Source organism: Trachypithecus francoisi, unplaced genomic scaffold (genome assembly GCF_009764315.1).
Source record: "Trachypithecus francoisi isolate TF-2019V2 unplaced genomic scaffold, Tfra_2.0 Lachesis_group3, whole genome shotgun sequence".
NCBI lineage: Eukaryota > Metazoa > Chordata > Mammalia > Primates > Cercopithecidae > Trachypithecus > Trachypithecus francoisi.
The window spans coordinates 90,808,206-90,823,170 of NW_022681468.1; the positions used below are offsets into that span (position 1 = coordinate 90,808,206).

Here is a 14,965-nt window from a genome sequence, read left to right on the forward strand (position 1 = left end):
AATAACCGGAGAGCAAACCAACTGGACTAATTCTTACTCCTTAGATCAGGTGGTAATTTTCCAGGACAGAGGGTCTGGGCGGTTTCCTTGAAATGACATATCATTACATCCTCCTTGTACAGAATATAGTGCTCATATCTACTGATATCTACTGGAGTGTTTGCGTAGGAAGGGGTGGCATCAGTGTGTCCCAGTAAGGACCCCTTGACTGCCCATGAGACCTGCTAAATCGACCCTGGGGAGATTCAGGGCAAACACTCAAACTCAGGAGGCTCTAAAGAGTAACCTTTATCATTTGGGAATAAATGATGATATGCTTTTTATAACCAATATAGCTTTAGTTTCCTTACTTGTCTCAACTACTTTTCTTCATGGAATGCTAAAATAGGTCTACCTTGGGAAACTGAGCCCACTGTAAAAACAAAGTCAGGTTCTAGGGCTGTTCTTCTTTCATGATAACACGCCTAGAGAAAAGGATTTTAACTGCAGTAACATCTGTTTTTTTTTTTGGTATTGAGTTCCCTTAAGTCTATAATAATTTATATTTGAAAAAAAAAAAACTAGCAACTCGTTGCATTAGTGTAATAATTTTATTAATAAAACGAACCCATAGGATTCAAACAAGTATACAAAGTATTTTTTTTCCTGTGGGTTAAATTGTTACACTTTTAATAATAAAAATAAGAAAGTTTTCATAGTTAACTTACCAAAAGCATAACCCTTGCCTATTGTTTCTTATTGTGCAAAACAAAAACAAAGAGTTTTGCCCACAGAAGGATTTTGTGCACCAAAACATGCACATTTTCAATTTCAAAATTTCGGCATCAAAATGAAAATTCCAAGGCCACGTTTTTGTTTTTTCAAACTAAAGAAGAGCAAGAGGGGAACTAACAAGCAAATAAGAGCAGCTAAATTTTTAATCTTCATTCCCAGGTATTTTCTGTTTCAATGTAGAATTCTCCACATTCATAAAATGATATCTTCAACCTACTGCTTATGGTCAGATATGCCAGTATCAGTTCAATAAGGCAAGTCACACGTTTTAGCTATTCTCTTAAGTCCTACAGAGACAGTTTCACTTCAATTTCACAGGGTCACTTCAAGATTTACCTTAAAAGGTGACAAAACAATCCTAGTGAAGGATTCCTTTAAGTAGTTGCTTTTCTAGATGGAGCCAAATAATTAAACTTACTCTCTCTCCATACTGGAGTTTGTTTCTTTCATTATGTTTTAGTATCAGGGAGTTAAACAATGCCTTGACAAGGCATGAACTACAACTTAGAAGTCAATAAACAGTTGAAGTCAATAAACAATGATCTTTTGTAAAGTAAAAATCAACTGTTTAGAAAACACTTAAATACACATTACCTGTTTAAAGACACACACACAAAAGAGCAAAATTCAAAAACCAAATCAAGGAATAACGTTTTGTGACAATTTCAGTAGCACAATTACTGGTCTAACAGTTTTGCATTGTGGTAATTTAAATAGCGGCTTACAATGAGAGAACTATGCGGGATGCTTCCATCATTGCAGAGAAGAGAGGTAAGCCCAGAGGGTGAAAAGCATACATTTGCCTAATGTGTGTAGAAAATTCCCTGATCAAATGGCCAACTAACTCTTAAATACAAAATTTAACCTTAAAAGAACTTTTCTATTTTTGGTGAACATTGATTGAAAGAAAAATCATCATTCTGTTAAATGAAGTACAGTATTCTGCAGAGGAAGCACCAGGGTTTCTAGATCAAACCCTTAGGACATGAAGAAAACCAAAGTACTCTGCTAGTTCAAAATCTCTATCACAGGAATCCCTGGCTCCCTTCCACGTGTCCAGAGATGCTCTCAGCTCACAAAACCAACAGATGGCGGGAAAAGCAAGTGAACGTGTGACCATGTAGGAGGGGAGCTGGGGACAGTAAAACACTGCTCAGACTTTTAGCAGCAACACAATCCTGTTGGTCTGAATATCCTGAGGTTAAAGGATAATAAAATATTGCACCAACACAATAAAGAAAAAATCACAGTTTAAACAGAATTACTAAAGAACTGGAATAATGTACAATGCAGTGACTGCTATCAGTAGACCTAGGTCTCTTGACATGAATTAAAGTTGTGTCTTTTTAAAAAAATGACACTCCTACCTTCTTTTGGTTTGGTGTTTATTTTGACATTCTCTTAGGTATACATATATTTACTTCCATTTAATGCTAACTTACTGAATTTTCTCCTTGGCCCAGTTTCATATTTAGTGATAGATGAGATTGTTGCTGTAAACAGCAGTAACTCCAAAGAAGAGTACTCAAGGTGAGGGATTTAAAAACATATCTGATAACCCCATTAGAGGTAGGTTAGAAAAAGGCCTTTTATTTTGGACTGTGTAGTTATCAAGGCATCCTGCAGATGCAACCTTTTCTCTCACTTCTTTCCCTGACATGCTCCTAGGTAAATAAGATATGAGGAAAATCAAACATATATCCTGTTAAAGCACTTAAAGGGGATAAAAAGTACAGCCTTCAACAAAATGTGTTTTCACACTGAAGTTCATCTTTCCCCTTTGAACCGACAAGCTTTTCAAGAAACCCTTTCTTGGTTTCATAATACTGTACTGCCAATTTATAAACTACATTTTAGTCTACCCTTGAAAGAATGAAAACTGTAGTACTTCATTAGGACCTCATATGACCATGATCTCAAGAAAAGATACTTTCAATGTCTCTAGGCCTGAATATGATAGGAAATCATGAAGCACCCAAAACCTCAGGGTCTCACTTCGTATTTGGAGTGGGCCATTTTCCTATTCATGCACGCCCTTGTTTTGTTACCCTCTCCAAAATCAATTCTTCCCCACTTCCGTTCATATAGCCTTCATTCCACTCTTTAAAACACCATGGGAAACTCCCACAGTGTTTCCACTGTTTACAGATTCCTTTCTCTCAGGTCAGCGCAGGCACCCTTTCACTTACTCTATAACCATCAGGACTTCCATTACATTCTGTGACTTTACACATCTTCATCCCAGTTTTTAACAGGGATATATATATGATGACCACCATATAAACTTGTGCAGCAATCCTGTCGGCCCACCAGAAATTTCTCACATTCTTTAATTCCTATTGCTTTCAGTCTTGATATTCATTTATGTTTTCAAGTGAATCTTTCCTGTCTCTTTCCCAAAAAGGCAGAAGGAAAAGAACCAACATTCTAATTTGATGATGAACACAGTGATTTCTGAAATATGTTCAGAGAATGAAGGAAACAGGCTGGGTCTCTTCTACATCGCTAGGATGTGGATCAACCTGCAAAAAAAGAGCAGACTGAGATTAGTGTTGTAGCATTATTTAAAATGATTCTAGTACCTATTTCTAATTACATGATGGTTATATGCCAAGTTGGTCAGAGCCTGCTATTAGTAAGTCCCAGAAGGTGCTTAAGTTCTCTATATTCCATGGCCAAATAACACACCTTAGAGGCTATCCACAATACTGTATATGATGCCACAGATCACAAGGAAAATAGTAAAAAAAATCTGGCAAAAGAATCAGTGATAATCTATTACCACTGTATAAACAAATTTAAATGTATCCCTTACTAATTATGAGTCAGCAACAGATACTCTAATAAATGGATGACAAAAAATGATTTGAAAATAATACAGTAAAAGTCTAATTTTCTTTTGCTTTGCTTACCTCTGCATAAAGAGGTGGAGGTTGAAACCGGAATTCCTGTATACAGGCAAACATAGGACAGCACACTTCTCCCTCACAGTTAGGGGGTTGAGGGTAAGAAGGAATGTGTCTAGAGAATTCTTCCTCTGATACCACATCTGCATAATTTGGTGGTGCTGAAATAGAAATGAAGTTGGAGTAAGAAATCCACTCAAAAATTAATCTCAATTCTTAACTGTTACAAAAACAAGAAACAGCTAAATTTGAAGATAAAAATATGGCATTCTTTCCCTCTAATCAGCAAGGTTTTATGCATATTACAATAAAAAATAGTTTCTCCCTTTATTAAACTACTACTAATAGATTATATTCTAGTCTCTTGAGATATAGGTAAACAAATATCACTGAAATATGACTACAGAAAATATGTAACACACCACACATTTGACTACTTTTCATTGTTTTCCTATTACAAATAGGAATTAGCAAATGTATATCTTATTCCTGAATCTGCTATCAGCAGCTTTGCATCCTAGATAAAGCTAAACGTTCAAAGCCCCTCCTAACGCTTTATGATTTTTTAGTAGTAGGAATAAAGAGTAGCAGTACTAATCAACATTTGAGCACTTCATAGCTTATATATTCTGTTCTTAGGTATTTTCTAGGTAAAACTTCATTATGAAAGAACACCAAAATATTTTACCTTCAGGCTGTTCTGGCAGGGTCAGTGTCAACCAGCTCATATCCATACTGAACTGGCTGGCAATGCTGGAGTTTCTGCTGCCAAAACCATTATATGGAATTGTACCAATCACTAATGGCAGTTCAAGCATCAATTTTTTAGCACCAGGAATGTGAATGTACACCTAATAAGCCAAAAAAAAAAAAAAAAAGAGAGAGAAAGGAACAAATGTAAGTTACACCTCCAGCAAGTAGCCCAATTACTTTCTTTTTTCATAGAAACAAATGCTTTTGTCAGCTGCCACCACCCTCATCACAATTCTCAATTGTCTTGATTAAACAAAATGAAGAGTATACAAAACATAGTGAATGCTCTGTGACAGAGAACTGTGTCCTTAACATGCATCACTTTAGGTTTGCATGGCTCATATAATAATTATAGAAAATAAAGGATATGTCTTCAATATAACAAACACACTTTAATGCACCTCAATTCTTTTATGGCATTCTATTAAATCCCTTGTGGGGAATAGTTTTTTATTAAAAACAAGGGCCAATCTTCACACAGTCCCCAATTGGTGTTAATGCTGACTATGCACAGTAACATGACATCAGTTATTGTCCATCATACACATTTTTTTTTTTAAAGAGCTTTGCTTACAGCTAAGGAATAGTCCACTCTGATAATGCAGCAATCCAGGATGGATGGAGTGACAGGTGGAATTTTGAGTGTTTTCCCATTCCATGTGTCCGTGCTCCCAGAAGCAATGTGGTTTCCTCGCACATTGGCGACCATGTGTCGAATGGTCTTTGTTTTTCCACTAGCCAAATACGTCTGGGTTTGGAAGATAGCAGCCTTTGGAACAATCAGACGAGAGGAACAATTCTCTATTTCTGCATAGATTGGAATAGCTTCTCCTAAAAAGAAAACAAAACCAGGGAGGATTCAGGGACTCTTTAAAAAGTTCTCACCACAGTGGATTAGGGCCATATAGCTGAAATGTTCCAACATCACTTTAACAAATTGAGAAGGTTTGATGGAAAACATATTGTAAATTCAAGCCAGAGAAATAAAAATTCACTGCAGGTTGTGGTAGATCTTATTTTCTAATTATTGCATTATTGACTTTTCTAATGTAGCAATATTGCATTAGCAATTCTAAAGATATGTAAATGACCAGTGTCTATATAAATTAGGATAAGACATACAAATAAATGATTCAGGACTATGTTAAGTATAAAAGATCACTAACAAACTCATTAGTGCTTATCAAATTAAAATCTGCCCAAGAGGAGAACAAAGCCTTTGCTTTTAAGGAATTAATAATGTTAAGGCACAGAAAGAATCAACAGATGGATTAGGCAAGTTTTATAACATTATGGCTCCACATCATACCATTCCATACTGAATTCCTTTCTAACAAGTCCGATTCCTGAAGCTGGGGCCAAATCCACTGCTGGAAATGGGCCCTTCACTATTGGCAGTTCCAGTAACAATCTGATTGTTAAGTTTTTTAATATACTACATTCCAGTCCCAAGTATTTGCATATATCAAGCCAGCAAGGAATCAGAATGTCTAACAGCATTTCATACTCCAATAGTTCTCTTCTTAGCAATACAACCCTGGAGATTCTCTTGCAACATTAAAATCAGATGCTGGCATTTTCTCATTCCTCTAGTTATATTCTTGGTTACTAAAGTAACAGGATCGAAGTCAGAAAAAAACAGGAGTTTGACTGGAAACAATTCCTCCATTTAAAAATACTTAAATATCAATTATTTATATTAAAAATGTATCACTATTCATGTTTTAAAATACTATACACGTCATACAATTACAAAAAACACTATTTAAAATCATTTAAAATTAGCTAAGAAAATGAATGAAATCTTTCATTTGGACTTTCAAGCATTTTGCTTACCATTACAGTATCCCTTTCTTTCAATTTTGGCACTCAGCGAGACTGGACCAGAAGTGAAAAACCAACAGCCAACCATTTTCTCTTGAGTTTTCAATACAGGGGTCTTCAAAATATCAAACAATAAAATAACCTTAATTAAGCCACTCTAGAGAACTCACATAACTTAAAATTATGTCTTTCTTCACAGAATGGTTGTAAAGAAATACCAAAAAATGAATAAAACTTTCTTATCCTTATGTAGCATATTAGCCCAAATATGCACAAAAACACAGCGTGTTAAGACTCCCCCTTTTAGGAAAATCACAGTGAATTTTCAGATTCAAAAATTATCATGACACCATTTTATTTTACCCTGAAGTAATTATGTTTCCAGGAAATAATATACCATGTTTTTTTCAAAAAAATCAAAAGCTGTATTAGTACTTATAAACATGACAGAATTATTTTTAAGACTTTATATATAAAAGTCAGGTGTAAGAATAAATGTTATAAAAATAAAAAATAAAAAAAAATAATAAGAACATTATATTTATTTTGGCATTTAATAAGTGGAATAATCAAACAGCCTTTTCCCATCACGTACTTCAAAATGCATTATCAAGCAGAAATTTCATGTGTTCTTAATTTGGAATGGTTTTGGGGTTTTGTGTAATAGTGCAATAACGTGTAGTGTTAACATATCTGAAAAGCTTATTAAACATACTATCTCACTATAGTATTCTATTCTATAGTGTCAAGAGAAGTTACTACAAGATTTATAATGTTCAGTTTACAAGTTACACACACCAAAGCTTTCTGTAAAACCCAGTTACTTGCAAAATTTCTTCTTTATTTATACAAAGAATAACAAGGGATCAACAGTGTCTGTTTTTAGCAAAGACAAATCCCTTTAAATCAATTCCTGCAATGGTCATAAAAACTTTAAGAATATTTAACCTGCCAATTCTAAGTAGTTTTTAAAATACAAGCTACTTAGCATCACCAATTTTCAAAAATGGTTTTAAAGCAGCTGTTAAAGTCATAGCCATAAGCCAGGCCAGCTGGGTGCTGGCTATTTTATGATTCTGACCACAAGAGGCCATGTAACCACAGCATATCTGCTGTCTTTTCATAATCTAAAGGTGAACATTAAATTCTATTTCTTTTACATGCGAAAATAAGATTTAAACAACAACTTTTTAACTGCTAGCTTTTTCCTTGTCTTTCAAAAAACACAGGCTAGAAAAACCTCCAACATGAAAAGTACATCTTTGTCACATCAGTATCGTGATGGAAAGTTTAAATTATCTCAGTATTTTCTACGAAGTAAAAAAAATCATTCATTCATATTTAAATGAAGAACCATTAGGTCCTAGTAGCTATCATGAAAGTACAAGGTATAATTTTATATTATTTTGATAATATGGGTTTAGATAAAAGAATCTAGCTCATTAGCTCCCATCTTGCCTATTCTGTTGTTACTTATAGCCTGATCTTTCTTATCAGTCTACAGTATTTCTGGTGATTATTAGAAGTTCAATGCTTTAATGTGGCCAAATCTGTCATAAGGAAATGATAAGTGAAAGGATCTCGGCGGCAGCTGCATGCACTTACTTAATGTTAGAAAATGACATGCAAAATGGAAGGATACATAGCATAATGGCCTGAGCTTCAATAACAGGCTGAGCATGATTAATACTCTTCCATAATTACTGTTCCTCAACCTGCTATTATTGAGGAGTTTAGAATACCCCAGTCCTGTAAATGTGGCCACTCTGGTAAAAGTAACTACTCTCTATGTGTGCATTATTGTTATTAAGCCTTATTAATGCATTTCAAGCCTGTGTAACTTTTTGGCAAAAGAAGCCCTGAACAGCAGGGACATAATCAATAGTATTAACACACACAATTTGTAATTTGTCCAACCTAGAATCATATATTTATAGTGAATGCCTTTGGGTTACAAGATTGTGTTTTCCAAGCCATCAGAAAGTGACAGGACAGACTACCAGTAAACTGGCTAAATATAGATCCCACTGTTGAAAGGAAGGAGGAAGGGAGGGAAGGAGGAAGAGAAGGAGGAAGAGAAAAAGGAAGAACTTACTAGTAATGCTGGTGTGTTGACATCGACATGACTAACAACCTGCAGTTCCCTCTTTACACTCTGATCAGGTACCTTGGGTCGTTCCAACACTGCCCGGACACAGTACTGAATGCTTCCATATTTCCCAGTAAATGAGGTGACCAAAGGTCTGAAACCAACCAAAGACATTAATTATGAGTTTACTTTCAGTTAAACATAGCCAAAAAAAAGCATGGTTTAAAATGTTTTAGGTTGGAAATAAAAATGAGTAAGTCTATTTAGGGACTATTCAGTATAAACATGCATACTTGAGAATCAGAAGATACCTAGCAGTGATACATTCGGATGGACATATTGCAGAGAAAGATAACCACAAAATTATACAGTTTCACTTACTCAGATGGAAGTTGAAAGCGAAATGGAAATTCATGTTTTCCAGGCTGTAATAAAATGATGCCTTCACCTATAAGAGATTGTATTTTATTTTAATGAAGGATGGTTAGTATTAGATCAAGAGTTTTCACAATGTAAATAATTTTTTGAAGGAAGTTTTTCTTGCTACAAAATGCACCATACTCCAAAAGTTTATTAAACAAATGTACAGAATTAAATTCGAGTGTGTGTGTGTGTGTATGCATGTGTATGTGTTTGAGAGACGGGGTCTCGCTCTATTGCCCAGACCAGGGTGCTATGGCCTTGAACTCCTGGGCTCAAGCAATCTTCCTGCCTCAGACTCCCAAGGAGCTGGGACTACAGGCATGTGCCATGGTTCTTGACTAATTTTTAGTAATTCTTTCCAGAGATGGGATCTTGCTATATTGCCCAAGCTGGTCTCAAACTCCTGGCCTTAAATGATTCTCCTACCTTGGACTCCCAAAGCACTAAGCTTATAGGGGTGAGCCACTGCACTTGGCCAGTTTTTACCAAGTACCATAACACTCACACATACATACACACATATATTCCATTCTCAAATAGGCCAATTACTAAAGTGCTAAGGCTCAGAACTCCCAACATACATATATATATGTATATGGATATGTATATTTGTGTGTGTGTGTGTATATGTAAAAATCACAACTGCTTACCCCCATTCTATTATACTAATGGGAAATACCAATATTAAACTGGACCAAAAACGAATTTAGCAAAAGACAGATTTATTCTGGGTATACCAGAAACATCACATTGAGTATTCTTTGAGCAGAAATGGAAAAGGGAGTGAAAACTTTATGAATATTGTTAATATTGGGTATAACACAAAACAGCCAAACCAGCAAGACAAGCTATTAAGCAAGTCATGCATGTATCCTTGAGCTCTCCTGACTAAGAAAGAGTTTCTTGGTGGCTAACTTGGGAATACAGAAAGGGCTTCACCAAGCATGGCCACAGCCCTTTTCTCAGCTTTGGGTTACCAGCTCCATTTTATTTCATGCAGAAGCTTATCACTGGATTGTGAGAAGGCCAAAATGCAAAATGTGGAGGGACTTTGTAAGGCCAGAGGCACCACTGAAACCTGTGATGAAGGTACCAAGACAATCTGTTTAATTCAGATCCAAAGTAGACTTTGTGGCTTTCACGGTTGGTCAGGAGGCTCTCTTGAAAGACTTATACACTCTCCTTTCATTTCATGCTCAGATTTAATATTGAACTCCCTTATTGTGGATAGGATAAATAAGATGAAGAAATGGGAACACAGAGAGAGAACTCTGAGATTTGCCTGGTCATCTGACACTAAAATGAAGATTTCTACTTTATCCATTCACTAAAAAAAATTAAAGAAATCAGTAGTGAAATGGGAATTTTTTATCCCTTAAATAAAAAAACAGAGTTTTATTTTATGACCTTAACCAAGTCAGCTGACATTTCAACTTTGTACTTTTAGAAAATAGGAACACATTACTGACCCATTAAGTCTTCTGAATCTATCCCCAACTTTTAATGTGTTAACATCAAGAGTGATAAAAAAGTGACACACCTGCCACTTAAGTCAATTTGAATACTCCACAGGTGGGTGATTGGAGGCAAAGTGAAGAACAAGTCACAGGGGCATGAGATCATGTTAAATTCAGTGGCAGGGAGAGTCCCAGTGGCTGAGGTGTGCTCAGGAAGGTTGCAGCAGAGCTACAGTACCAGGGACCAGGGAAGCATCTCAACCTGATGGCTGTGGAGTGAAAGGCTCAAGGCAATCCCAGTGCTCCTAATGGAGCTGGGCTGAAGTTCTAATTTGAAATTATTAGATTACAGAACATGACCAAGTATTTACAAATATTTTGAAGTATGTATTTCATTTGAGTTTAAAATGCATAGTGCTTAGATTTCAGGCACTGTGGATAATCCTCAAATAGACCGGGGGAGGAAAGGAGATTACATGCTTGCACACAAGTAATTACCATAGAGTGCTAGAATCTAGAGCATTTACAAAGGAACAGGGGTGGGCCCAACATCTTCAGGACCTGAGGGCTGGAATGGAGACAGGTAGGAAGCGAAATTTAGATAAGGGAATAGCATGAGGAAGAGCATAGCAGGCATGTGTGGGGAACAGAGTTACCCAGGATGCTGAAGAGAATGAGAGAGATGAAGTTCCCCTTTCATTAAGAAACAAATTGACATAGGATCCATATCATTTAAAATGAGACTTTCAACTATCTCAAAACATAAACAGGAAAAAGAAATAGGAAAACTGATAAAAATGGGTTACAATATTTGGAATTCACTCTTTGTTTTCTTTTCCTCTTTCTCAATTTTTTTTTTTTTTAATGTAAAAGGTTCACAAGTTGAACCATGTGCCCATTTCTGCTCTGCACCAACCGCTCATTATTTCTGTCTTGTATACTGAGCCCTACAAAGTCACAGAAAGATGTTTTAATCACTAATGGTCTTACAGCCAAAGCTCATAATTAAAGGTTTTGATGAGCCATGGGATGCAGAAGACCATTACAGAGGCAGAGACTGGGGCTCAGGAAGGGTGAGTTACTTGCATAAGGTCACACTGCTGGTGGGTGACCAAGAACTGAAACCAACTCTCTGATTCTGTCTTGTCTTTCTACTACAATTTCTCAATAAAAATATGAAGAAAAGCAATCACAATGATAGCAAGTAGTTGAATTAGATTAAGGATGTCAAATAATTATCTGTTGCAGTGAGCTGAGGTCCGGCCACTGCACTCCAGCCTGGGCGACAGAGCGAGACTCCGTCTCAAAAAAATAAAATAAAATAAAATAAAAATCTGGAGAGCATTTGTGAAAACAGATCCCAGTGCTACATAACATGGATTTCTAAAAATCTCCTTAGGTGATTGAAACACAGCCAGGTTTTGTAATGAAATGACCCCCAGAATATAGACTGTGTCAAGATGCTAACTTCTTCCAAGCTATAGACATTAGGGGTGACTTATTTTTTTTCCTCAGCTAAAAGAGACTATGGTCTTAAGCAAAATGTAATTGTGCCAATATGTGCTATGATACATTCTAAAACAAGTTTAAGATTTTCAAATTGTCTAGCTTTTACATTCTGTTCCATATGTATATATGTGTGTGCATGTGACAAATAAACATCTGACTTGTGAATTAAAAAACTATTTGTTAGCCCAGATTTTACCAAAGCAGTTTTTTATTGCTAATTCCAGGTTCAACTGTTTTTAATTTTACATCTATTTACTCAGCAGTTACAGGCCCAGAGATAGAATCCAAAGTCCTGGACAAAAATGAATGTATCTCTCTCTCCCAACGTCCTTGACTCCATTCAGCCATCTTGCAAATTGTATTGTCTGCTTCCACTGGGGCCTGGGTTGATCCTGGAAGCCATACTGAGGAAAGGGTATGAAGGAGTAAAAACTATCACTAGCACACTGTTCCCATTGATCCAAAAGGCAGTTTCGGTTCCAAATACGGTTTTCCTCACTACAATTTTGGGATCACTCAGATGATCGCTTACCTTGAGGACTTCGCTATGTCCACAGTAGGATAAGGCAAAACCACATATTCTATTATATTTTGTATAAGATATACCACATAAATATAATGCGTTCACTCTTCAAGGAGAGGAGGTACATACCATCGTTTTACTTAATAGATAAAAGCTCGTGGCAAAAAGGTAAAAGTTTAAATTAGTTTCCATCCATGAAATAAGAGTAAGACTCATGGTTCTTGGTATTTTCATGACTAAAGGGATCCAATTTTTGGTATCTAATATTTATAAAACACTCATGTAGTGTGTCCCCACATGGGTACTTCTGGAAAAGTCTACACTATGAACTGGACTTCACCAAAGTGAGCAGGAAGGGAAATCCAGACATGCCCAGATGCCCTTGTCTCTAAAGGCATTTTGAGTAGAGAGATGTGGGGGAGAGGGGAAGAAGTGGGTAGGAGGGAAGGAGGAGGATGGGGAGGAAGAGGATGCAGAAGAAACAGCAGCAGTATCAGGTACAGGCACAACTCTTACTAAGGGGCCCTGCTCCCCAGAAGAGGGAAACCAAGCATGATGGTCAAGTCTAGAAAACACTTCCGTTGAACTCCTACCCCTCAGGAACTACTTCCCTATTCCCAAAACCAAATTTCTGCTAATTCATCATGAACCAAGAACATGTCCAGGACAGGGAGGAGTGGAAGCCATAAGACACGGGCACCACAAAATGTAAACTCATAGCCGCCGGTACCGCTATCCTTTCCTCGACCAGAAAGAACAGGACCTAGATTTTTGGATCCCCCACTGTCCAATCACAGGTTCCCACCGCACCCAATGGCCCCCTCCCCTCGCGGTCCTAGAAAATCCCGAGCCACTGGGCCCAGGCAAGGGGCGGGGCGCCAGGTAGAGCCGCGCACCAAGGACGTGCGGTCTCTCCTTACCCGCGAGGCTAGGCCGGACCCGACCCCCGGAAGCCCGCCCTGATCTCACCTGCCAGGTGGGCATCCCGCCGGCACGCGGCCTCCCGGCCCCTCCCCGGCCCGGTAGCCTGGCGGGGGAACCCCTGGCGGTCGCCTGCGCTTACCGGCTGGGGGCTCCCGCAGGCTGAGGCGCACGTTCAGGTACTCCACCTCCGAGAAGACAGCCAGGGCCGAAGCGCTGGCCGAGGCGCAGGGGCCGGCGCTCGGGCCCCAGGCGGCGGTGGCGCGGCCCTGGGCCTCCAGGCGCAGCGCGCGCAGGGCCACCGGCTCGGACGCCTCCAGCAGCACGTGCCCGGCCACCGTCTCGCCGCTGGAATAGCAGCCCTTGCGCTCGTCCTCGAACACCAGACCCAGGCTCTTCACGCGGCCCTCGGCCCCCACGGCCGCCGCGCACCCAGCCTCGCCGCCCATCCCGCCGGGCGACTCGTCCCTGCCCCTGAGGTCGGCAGAGACCCGGAGCCGGGGTCGCGAGCACAGCCGCACCGTTGTCACAGGCGCTCGCGGCAGGCTCAGGCCGCCGCGGCAGCCGTGCGGTACCCGACAGAGCACCGGCTCGCCGACGGGCCTGTCGCTTTAACAAACCCGGTTGGGGCTGGAGAAGGGCCGGGACAGCCCACCCCCGGCGGACGGCCATAGGTCAGTTGCGAGCCCTGCTTCTTGCTGATTTGTTGTAGATGGTCACTGAGTTATTTCATTGGCGCTCCCACGCGTGGGTTGGCGCAGGAAGGCCGTGCGTGATCAGGGAGTGTTGGCCAATCGGGAGGCTCCGGCGTGCACGTGCACAGGGCGTTTACTGGCTGAGGCCAGGCACAGTCCTGGAGCCCAGGCCAATAGCGAGGCGGTGCGCCCATGTGGACAGACAGTGGGAAACAATATCTGTCAGGGAGGGGGCGGAATAGGGTTTTTCTCCGGCTCTCAGCGTGTCAGCCGTTCCCATAGTTACGAACGGGGGCGGGGTTTCTAGCAGCGTAAGGACTTTGCAGGAGCCACTGGGTTCTCCCTAGAGCATGAAGTTGTGGCTGTAACTGGCTTGTGTTTATGATTACATCTGCAATACTCAAGAGGAAATAGATGCTCTGCGAAATGGAATTCGGCAATATTTCCTTTTGAGATCTTGGGGGCCGGCCGCATCGGGACTTTAATGAATGACTTGGAATCTTCTAACCTCCAGGTTTTTGATCCCCGCCTCTCCCAGGTTTCAGAATTCCCAGACTATGTAAGAGCCATAGATAAGAAAAATGAGGGTTGTGGTTTTAAACCTGATATGTCCCCTAAGGAGTTCTCTTCCTAAGCTCTGCAGTATCTCTGTTAGGAATAGCTGGAACTCTGATTCTTCCTGCTGTAAATAAGGTCATGAATCACATTGTTTTTGAACAACATCTGCCACTCAAGTTTCTGCCCCACCCGAAAGTTTCCTGACATCAGTATCATATCCACAAAAATTTCCAATTGCCTTGATGACTTGTTCCCCACGCCCGCGGTTCCTCTGGCTTGTCCTGTTACATTTCCCTTTTTAACCTTCCAGTTTTTTTCTGTTCTGTTTTTTACCGTCTTGCATAGCTTGTCATTAGCTGACCATCATTTTCTTAACTTTTAAGTTGTCCCCTTATTGACATGCCACGTTTATGAGCTGTTATGTATTGATTAATCTCACAATGAAATTTAACAATTTTCCTTAAAAAAACCCTCAAAGGTTGAAAGGTTGCTCTACTACCCTCGTTGAGTTTAGATTATTAATGTGGAGCTTT

General features: G+C 39.3%; 1 protein-coding gene across 1 annotated transcript; it reads right to left on the reverse strand.

Annotated features, from left to right (window-relative positions):
* Positions 1–571: 571 nt before the first annotated feature.
* Positions 572–13,810, reverse strand: ARRDC4 (arrestin domain containing 4). Its single transcript, XM_033188882.1, has 8 exons — positions 13,322–13,810; positions 8,728–8,794; positions 8,353–8,500; positions 6,270–6,372; positions 5,008–5,264; positions 4,369–4,531; positions 3,687–3,841; positions 572–3,296 (listed from the first exon to the last, which is right to left on the reverse strand). The coding sequence occupies exons 1-8, from the start codon at positions 13,626–13,628 to the stop codon at positions 3,240–3,242; spliced, it is 1,257 nt and encodes a 418-aa protein (XP_033044773.1). The 5' UTR covers positions 13,629–13,810; the 3' UTR covers positions 572–3,239.
* Between the last annotated feature and the right edge of the window lie 1,155 nt (positions 13,811–14,965).

Coding starts and splice junctions, on each gene's coding strand:
- ARRDC4 (XM_033188882.1), bottom strand. CDS start 13,628: ATGGGCGGCGAGGCTGGGTGCGCGGCGGCCGTGGGGGCCGAGGGCCGC. Junction 8,795..13,321: donor CCTGCGGGAGCCCCCAGCCG/GTAAGCGCAGGC, acceptor AATCTCTTATAG/GTGAAGGCATCATTTTATTA. Junction 6,373..8,352: donor TCAACACACCAGCATTACTA/GTAAGTTCTTCC, acceptor GATATTTTGAAG/ACCCCTGTATTGAAAACTCA.